General features: G+C 43.4%; 1 protein-coding gene across 1 annotated transcript in view; it reads right to left on the reverse strand.

The window, feature by feature from the left end:
* LOC308153261 (histone deacetylase 4-like) overlaps positions 1-10,000 on the reverse strand; it is a 58,457-nt gene that overhangs the window by 7,302 nt on the left and 41,155 nt on the right. Inside the window, 4 exon segments of the mRNA XM_080526347.1 lie at positions 503-648; positions 651-683; positions 686-697; positions 700-709. Coding sequence (XP_080382473.1) covers positions 503-648; positions 651-683; positions 686-697; positions 700-709 — 201 coding nt within the window.

A 10,000-nucleotide genomic window follows, 5' to 3' on the forward strand; every position in this document is an offset into this window, starting at 1 on the left:
GTCAACAATCTGGCCCCCTCCTACCTTCCCGACCTCGTCCCCCTCCCACACCCCCCTCCCGTTGCCTCAGGTTTGACGACCAAACCACCCTCAAGACACCAGGACCAAGCTCCGGACCTGGGGTGATGGGGCCTTTTCAGCCGCAGCCCGTCCCTCTGGAACGCCCTCCCCAACCACATCAGACAGGCCAACACCCTCCCAACATTTAAACAGGCCCTCAAAACCCACCTCTTCAAGCTCGCCTTCACCAGTTAACCCTCTCCCCCTCCCCTTCCCATGTGTCCCCAGCACTACCGTAATTAGGCCCCCATACTTTCTTTCATTTTTTTATTTTTTTATTATTATTACTCTTTTCAGTTTGTAAAGTGTCTTTGAGTGTCTAGAAAAGCGCTATTTAAGTCTAATGTATTATTATTATTATTATTATTATTATTATTATTACATGCGTCAATGTATTGAAACAGTCACTTGAGACACCGAGCTCCCTCCTCCCATCCCCTACCTGTCTGAAGAGCATCTCCACCTGCTCCCCCTGCCTGTCCTCCTGCTGGCTGTCCTGAGGGTCCGGGGGCTCCTGCTTGATGGTGATCCCCCGCGGGAGGTACCCTTCCTGGAGAGAGAGGGCCTGGTGCTCCCTCAGCTCCTCTCAGTCTCCTCTGGGTGACTCTGGTGGTGCCGCCCCCCGCAGGCTCACTGACTTGCCCATCATCTGAGGGGGAAAAAGGGAGACAGTTAAGGTGTGGGTTGTATCATCTGAGAAAAGGGGGGGGGGGTGGTGGTGAAGTATTAGAAAGGTATTAGGTTCTAATGTTCTAATGCAGTAGTAGTAGTAGGTAGTTCTTATTGTAGTTCTAATGTAGTTTTCCTACGATTACAACCAGAAATAAAGGCAATAGGGTGTTAATAGGGTGGCTGAAGGTGTTATTGTTGAATTTGTTTACATTTTACTTCATTGCATTGTTGAGAGGTAACTTACAAGTAAGAGTTTCATTGCAATGTTTATACCCCGCTGTATCCTGTGTGCAGTATATCTCAAAAGTGAGTACACCCTTTAGATTTTTGCAAATATTCTGTTATATCCTTTCAGGGGATAACATTATCCTACTGAAACTTTGATATAACTTAAAGTAGTCAGTGTGCTGCTTGAATAACAGTATAGATTTATTGTCCTTTGAAAATTACTCGGTATGGCAACAAAAGTGAGTACACCCCATAGTGAACATGTCCTAATTGTGCCCAATGATGTTGTTTCCCGCCCTGGTGTCATGTGACTCGTTAGTGTTACAAGGATTCAGGTGTAAATGATAAGCAGGGCTGTTAAATTTGGTGTTTTGGGCACAATTCTCGATGAATGCTGGACAACATGGCATCTCATGGCAAGGAACTCTCTGAGCAGCTGAAAAAAAGGATTATTGCGCTTCACAAAGATGGCCTTGGCTATAAGAAGATTGCCAACACCCTGAAAATGAGTTGCAGCACAGTGGCTAAGATCATACAGCGGTTTTCCAGGACAGGTTCCACTCGGAACAGGCCTCGCCAGGGTCGACCAAAGAAGTTGAGTCCACGTGCTCAGCGTCATATCCAGAGGTTGGTTTCCAAAAATAGACGTGCGAGTGCTTCCAGCATTGCTGCAGAGGTTGCAGAAGTGGGATGTCAGCCTGTCAGTGCCCAGACCATACGCCGCACACTGCATCAAATCGGTTTGTATGGCCGTCGCCCCAGACAGAAGCCTCTTCTGAAACCGATGCATAAGAAAGCCCGCAAACAGTTTGCTGAAGACAATGAATCCAAGAACATGAGTTACTGGAACCATGTCCTGTGGTCTGATGAGACCAAAATAAACCTGTTTGGGTCAGATGGTGTCCGGCGTGTGTGGCGGCACCCTGGTGAGGAGTACCAAGACAAATGTGTTTTGCCTACAGTCAAGCATGGTGGTGGCAGCATCATGGTCTGGGGCTGCATGAGTGCTGCCGGCACTGGGGAGCTGCATTTCATTGAGGGACACATGAATTCCAATATATACTGTGACATCCTGCAGCAGAGCATGATCCCCTCTCTTCGGAAACTGGGCCGTTTTTTAGGGCAGTTTTCCAACATGATAATGACCCTAAACACACCTCCAAGATGACAACGGCCTTGCTGAAGAAACTGAAGGTTAAGGTGATGGACTGGCCAAGAATGTCTCCAGACCTAAACCCAATTGAGCACATGTGGGGCATCCTCAAGAGGAAGGTGGAGGAGTGCAAGGTGTCCAACATCCGTGGGCTCCGTGATGTCGTCATGGAGGAGTGGAAGAAGATTCCAGAAGCAACCTGTGCAGCTCTGGTGAATTCCATGCCCAGGAGGGTTAAAGCAGTGCTAGATAACAATGGTGGTCACACAAAATATTGACACTTTGGGCACAATTTAGACATGTTCACTATGGGGTGTACTCACTTTTGTTGCCAGCTGTTTAGACATTAACAGCTGTGTACTGAGTAATTTTCAATGGACAATAAATCTATACTGTTATTCAAGCAGCACACTGACTACTTTATAAGTTATATCAAAGTTTCATTAAGATAGTGTTATCCAGTGCCCCGCGGTGGTGTAGCGGTCTAAGCACTAGCCACTAGTGCAAGCTGCCCACCGGGGACTGGGATCGAATCCCGGTCTCGCCAGACCCGGATATGGCCGAGGCACACAGGGAGCGGCATATTGAGCGGCCGCTCCCGAGGGTGGTATAGGACTATTTCCGGACAAGGATCCGTCGCGCAACAGCGCCCCCGGGGTGCCGGAATAACGGTGCTGGGCTCGAGGAGCCAGTCAGCTAGTCTGCCTGGCGATCTCCTCTGGGGCTGCCGGCCACGGGGTCGTGCGGCGGATCCTACACAATAGGCAGGGGGATAATTGGATGCTAGGTTGGGTTCAATTGGATACCAAATTGGGTGAAAGGGATCAAATCTGAAAAAAAAATAAAAAAAATAAAATAAAGATAGTGTTATCCCCTGAAAGGATATGACAGAATATTTGCAAAAATCTAAAGGGTGTACTCACTTTTGAGATATACTGTATGTGACGAGTTCCCTTTGATTTGGGTGTTGCTCTACACATATATACTAATACAGCCCTGTGACGGGAGCCAAGCCCCACATTCACTACATTAAAATACCCCTGGTCGTCAACAAAGCTAGGTGCCTGAAATAGTTTCAAAACGTCGGTCAAATGTACGCCTGTCACTATTCCTCCTCACAAATTGTTCCTTCCTGTTATTTCATGCATGATTCATGTGCGTAGGACACCATCGCTCATCAGTGTTTCCTCCAGGAATTTTTACATTAGTGGCGGAGAGCCCTGTCCGCGCGCGAGAGATTTTTTTTTCCGCGTGCACGCGCGCTCAAAACTACGACCTAATTTCAATAAAAACTAGAGGGAGGATGGAAAAAAAAAAAAGAATATACAGAATATAAACTTGTGATACCGGTTTCCATCCATCAGCTCTGAAGGTTTACGTTACTCACGGATCCAATGTCCTTCCAAACGAGCAATCTTGGCTCCGTCTCAAACACAACAGGAAAAGTATGTCCAACTTGGCGAAAGTTTCCGAGTATTTCCAACTTGCGCGAGTTCTTCAACTTGCGACAGTTTTTCAACTAGATGTGATGGCTATCATGTCTATCAAAATTATCAAATTAGCCATCGTCCTGGCATGATTGGGTGTTGGTTTCAACGCACCTGTTGTTTGTCCTTCCTCTGTTTGCAACAAGAAACTCTGGACCTTTTCATGACAACAAACTGGTGAAGAAGGCCAGCTCTGTGGTGGGGACCGGGCTGGACAGCCTAGAGGTGGTGGCAGAACAGAGGATGGGGAAAAAACTGGCGGCCATGCTGGCCAATCCCTCCCACCCGATGTACTGCGAGCTGGCGGGGATGAGGAGCAAGTTCAGCCACAGATTTGTTCTCCCCCGTCAAAGTACAAAAAGATTTGGACAGTCCTTTGTTCCAGCTGCACTCCGACTCTACAACCAGGCCCTGCAGGGTGGGGGAGACCTGGAGCTGGAACTTTAGAACTTGGAACTTTTTACTTATTGAGCCTGCACTGTTTTATGTATTTTATTGAATGTTTTCTGTCTTCCCTAACAAAGCTGTTTGACAACAAAATTTCCCCATTGGGGACAATAAAGGTTTTCAATCAATCAATCAATCAATCAATGAATTAAAGTGGTCTTAAAATCCAAAGTCCAAATAAAAGTAACAAACGAAAGTAATATATGTTGGTATACCACAGCGCACAGTAGCTGCTGCTTGTTCTCCCGCTGTAGTTGTAGCTGGTGGTGGTGGTGGTACCCCGCCATAAACATTCATGCAGTTTCGGATCGCTCATAGCCACTGCTAGCTTCAGCAATGTTTGAAATGTCTGGGACATCTTTTTTCTTGAAAAATTCATCCATCTGTCGCTGTTTTCGTTTAATTTTTCGAAGTTATTTAACGTGATATCTTATTTGTGCAACTAGCTAGCTATATCAGCTTTTTGTATCTTTTAGATGGTACTACCTGTGACTTTTAGCCCCTTATTTGCGAGGAGAAAACACAGGCGCCCGAGCATTTCGGCAGGTAAGACTGCTGAGCAGGGATGGTTGAGTCTGCACGGTTCTCATGCCGGTTCACATTTAGACCAATCAGGAGTAGCCCTTGTGTCACGTCGTCAACTGAATGTTTAATGTCATTAATCTGATTTTGGATCAGCGGTTAGAGAGAGATGGGCGTGGATTTAGGTGCACTTTTAGTCAACATCCATTATAGCGCTGATCTAGGATCAGATATATTTTAATCAGCTAAAATGTTCAGAGGTGGATTTATTTTTTATTTTTTTTGTGGACTGAATCAATTAGTGGCGGAGGAAATTCATTCGTGGCGGCCCGCCACCAATAAATGCATATAGAGGAAACACTGCTCATATATTTCGTTGACAGACAGCTAACAGCTAAACTGGCCAATGGAGACTTCTTTTGAAAGGAAAAGATCCTTTTTTTAAATTTTTTTTTTTTAATCCTCTCTGATTACACAACACATTTTTCTATCAACGTCGTGTCAAATTATCAAAACCACAGCACAGTACTTGTTTTGTTGGAGTACTTGGGGCACAACCCTAATTTCAAACACTGCTTTTTTAAACCCAGCTCGGGTCTTGAAAAGCCCACCAACAACACATGAATGGCACAACTGCTCCAGTATGAGACAACATAATTGCTGGGAATAGGGCTAATTGGATCACAATGAGAAGTTTGCATTCCTCTGTCCAGATCCATTCTCCCTGTCTCCAGTGTGTACACTTCCATTTACTATGAATGGCCGGCTTTTAGATAGGGAACACTGTTTGAAATATGTTTCATTAACAAAATTAAGCTCGTTAAAGGGAGAGAAAGGAGAGAGAAAAAAGGGGGATATTATGGCAGGCCAGTGATTCAGAAAGGCATCCCAGTCTGTACAGAGAACATCATTTGGCAGTGCACTGTGTATGTGTGTATGTGTGTGTGGTGTGTAAGGATAGTTGTGCGCTACCTAGAGCACGTTAGTCTGGTTCATTAGAACGTGCACATCCAATCATATCGCCAAGTGCTTTAGTGGTGTCCAATCATGTCGCCCGCATTTTAGTGGTTGCTTTAGTGCAGCCAATCAATGCTTTAGAATGCTTTAGTGGTGGTGGCCAATCATGTCTTTAGAATGCTTTAGTGGTGGTGGCCAATCATGTTGCCCAAATGCTTTGGTGGTGGTGCACGTCATATGCAAACAACTCATGACATTTCGAACTGTCAGCCCATCAGTTTTGTCACCTTCAGCTTCACTGCATCCGTTTATGGTAAGTCCAGATACTGAGCTTGGCTTTATAAATTGTTTTTATCAACGGAATTGTTAATATAAATTAATACGGTGTTGTCAGTTCATAGCAACACGTTGCACCTCTCGTTTTTGACGAGAGACAGACGCGGTGATGCCCGCCGATAGATAGCTAGTTCTACGTTTGTTGAAAACGCAACAGGGCATAAAGACAACGATAATGAATTATTAAATCAGAGCTATCTTGTATCAGTTGAATGACTAATATCTCATGATGAAATATGTGGTTGTCACTGGTTTGCTGGCGAAATATTCATAACTTGGCTGTCATTGAGCTCAGCTGCGCGAGCCTTCATGTATTTATGTGCTGACGAGATCGGATATTAGAGATTTGATTGTATTAACAGTGCATATTAATGTGGAAAGATTTTGAACTGGCACATTTGTTGTGTGTGCCTGATGTGTAGTGGGTTATTGTCTATAAATAGTCTGTAAGTGTTACATTACGCATACTGTACTATGTCATACTGTATGTTGTGTGTAGAGCCTCTAACTTTGAGTCGTTTTGGTATTTGATTGATGACTTATTATTAATTATTATTATTATATTATTATTATTAATATTTTCCTACTCATCCAAACTTTATTATTTGCTCTTTAAAGCTCAGGCATAGAGGCATAGGTATAGATCAGTCCCAGTGTATAGCCTTCACTGTACTGTGTATTGTATATGGTTATAGTCAGGGGACGGGAAGGGATAGATATTAGATTAGATTAGATTAGATTCAACATTATTGTCATTGCAGAGTACAAGTACCAGACAATGAAATGCAGTTCAGCATCTAACCAGTAGTGCTGTAACAATTCTGGAGTATTGTATTTTGACTGTACATATCTGTGCTTGTGTGTATGTTTATACTAACAAGATTATTGCTTTCGTCAACAGGAGAGATGATTGGTGTGGACTACCTGTACAGGCAGACAGGGAGAACCCTGCAGGACATGGACCCTGAGGCAGAGGATATTGACCAGCTGCTGGAGGACCTGGCCACGAAGGAGGAACTAGAGGATGAGGACTACCAAGACGACACCATTGACCCCACTTTCATTTTTTACTTTGCGTCCCACCACCAACCCCCCCCCCCCCCCCCCCTTGTCTTTGCTGTCCCTCCTGTCGTTTTCTCAACCCTGTTTGCTCCACCTGCCCCTCATCTGGCTGTCCCAAAGGTCCACCTGCCCCTCATCTGGCATTGTCCCTCGTTTAGTCTCTGAGTCTCTGACTAAGGAGCACTAGTTGGATAAGATGAGGAAGTAGGAAGGCAACCGTCTGTCTCCTCCAAACCAACCCCACTGCATTAATAATATATATTATAACTAACTACATACTGCCTGATTACTTGAACACTACTTCTACTGAAACATATGTACTGCTCCTTATCTGTACCATATTGCACAAGTTCAAGTAGTAGTCAGGTGGTGCATAACATGCTGTGCAGGTAGCAGTGAGACATAGACGGTGTGTATGACAGTGTATTACATCAGGTAGCAGTGAGACATAGACGGTGTGTATGACAGTGTATTACATCTCACTGCTACCTGCACAGCATTTTATGCACCACCTGACTACTACTTGAACTTGTACTGTATCATATCTGAACTATATTATTGCATACTGTATGATATTACATCCCATGTCATTGGAATCTGCACAGCTTTTTACACCACTGTACTATAGCAGCATGACTGGTGCAGCTGTAGTACTGCTGTAGTCTCTTATCACCCTACTCATTTACTTTTATTGTTGATTTGCATTCTGCTGCTATTGATGCTACTGATACTATTGCTGCTATTATTGATTGTTTATTTTGTTGTTCTCATATCCTGCTTATTGATTGTTGATTTTGTTGTTTTTATATCATACTTTATTTTATTACTGATCTTGTATTCTGCTGCAATGCCAATGTTGAATGAACCTGAACCCAATCATTTTACTCTGTGTACCTGTACATTGGTGCAATAAAAGCAATTCTGATTCTGAATGAGAAGCTCTCTCTTCTTCTCTTTGTAAAAAAGTTATTCATTCAACCTCAGGGCTTTTAAGAGGCTAACTTGTTTATTTGTACTATTATTATAATATATAATATTATACTATTATTCTTTTTATTGATGTTTAAACATCAATAAAACAACAGCTAGTGTCTATAAACTTCTGTTATGTCACAAAAAGCAACTTTTGGCTCAAGTGATTTTGAATTTACACAAAACAACACTTTTGGAGACATTTTAAATTTGTATTGTTTCTGGTGGGATTTGAACCGGTGACCTTCTGATCCATTCTCCCCCCCCATACAAAATGGCAATGGCGACATTGTTTATTGTGCATTAATTGTTTAGAATACATTGAGACTATTAAACATGTAGATAATGGAAAAGAAGCCTCAATTTCTCTCTCTTCCTTTTCTTTTCCCTCTTTTTCTCCCCTTTTCCTCTCTTTTTCCTCCCTTTTCTTCTTCCCCCTTCTTCCCCCTCTTGCACTTTCTTCCCCACCCTTAACAGACTATCGTTCCCCTCGCCGTGCGCTACCTAGAGCACGTTAGTCTGGTTCATTAGAACGTGCACATCCAATCATATCGCCAAGTGCTTTAGTGGTGTCCAATCATGTCGCCCGCATTTTAGTGGTTGCTTTAGTGCAGCCAATCAATGCTTTAGAATGCTTTAGTGGTGGTGGCCAATCATGTCTTTAGAATGCTTTAGTGGTGGTGGCCAATCATGTTGCCCAAATGCTTTGGTGGTGGTGCACGTCATATGCAAACAACTCATGACATTTCGAACTGTCAGCCCATCAGTTTTGTCACCTTCAGCTTCACTGCATCCGTTTATGGTAAGTCCAGATACTGAGCTTGGCTTTATAAATTGTTTTTATCAACGGAATTGTTAATATAAATTAATACGGTGTTGTCAGTTCATAGCAACACGTTGCACCTCTCGTTTTTGACGAGAGACAGACGCGGTGATGCCCGCCGATAGATAGCTAGTTCTACGTTTGTTGAAAACGCAACAGGGCATAAAGACAACGATAATGAATTATTAAATCAGAGCTATCTTGTATCAGTTGAATGACTAATATCTCATGATGAAATATGTGGTTGTCACTGGTTTGCTGGCGAAATATTCATAACTTGGCTGTCATTGAGCTCAGCTGCGCGAGCCTTCATGTATTTATGTGCTGACGAGATCGGATATTAGAGATTTGATTGTATTAACAGTGCATATTAATGTGGAAAGATTTTGAACTGGCACATTTGTTGTGTGTGCCTGATGTGTAGTGGGTTATTGTCTATAAATAGTCTGTAAGTGTTACATTACGCATACTGTACTATGTCATACTGTATGTTGTGTGTAGAGCCTCTAACTTTGAGTCGTTTTGGTATTTGATTGATGACTTATTATTAATTATTATTATTATATTATTATTATTAATATTTTCCTACTCATCCAAACTTTATTATTTGCTCTTTAAAGCTCAGGCATAGAGGCATAGGTATAGATCAGTCCCAGTGTATAGCCTTCACTGTACTGTGTATTGTATATGGTTATAGTCAGGGGACGGGAAGGGATAGATATTAGATTAGATTAGATTAGATTCAACATTATTGTCATTGCAGAGTACAAGTACCAGACAATGAAATGCAGTTCAGCATCTAACCAGTAGTGCTGTAACAATTCTGGAGTATTGTATTTTGACTGTACATATCTGTGCTTGTGTGTATGTTTATACTAACAAGATTATTGCTTTCGTCAACAGGAGAGATGATTGGTGTGGACTACCTGTACAGGCAGACAGGGAGAACCCTGCAGGACATGGACCCTGAGGCAGAGGATATTGACCAGCTGCTGGAGGACCTGGCCACGAAGGAGGAACTAGAGGATGAGGACTACCAAGACGACACCATTGACCCCACTTTCATTTTTTACTTTGCGTCCCACCACCAACCCCCCCCCCCCCCCCCCCCCCTACCGCCCTTGTCTTTGCTGTCCCTCCTGTCGTTTTCTCAACCCTGTTTGCTCCACCTGCCCCTCATCTGGCTGTCCCAAAGGTCGACCTGCCCCTCATCTGGCATTGTCCCTCGTTTAGTCTCTGAGTCTCTGACTAAGGAGCACTAGTTGGATAAGATGAGGAAGT

Source organism: Nansenia antarctica, assembly GCF_963989245.1.
Source record: "Nansenia antarctica genome assembly, chromosome: 3".
Classification (NCBI taxonomy): Eukaryota; Metazoa; Chordata; class Actinopteri; order Argentiniformes; family Microstomatidae; genus Nansenia; species Nansenia antarctica.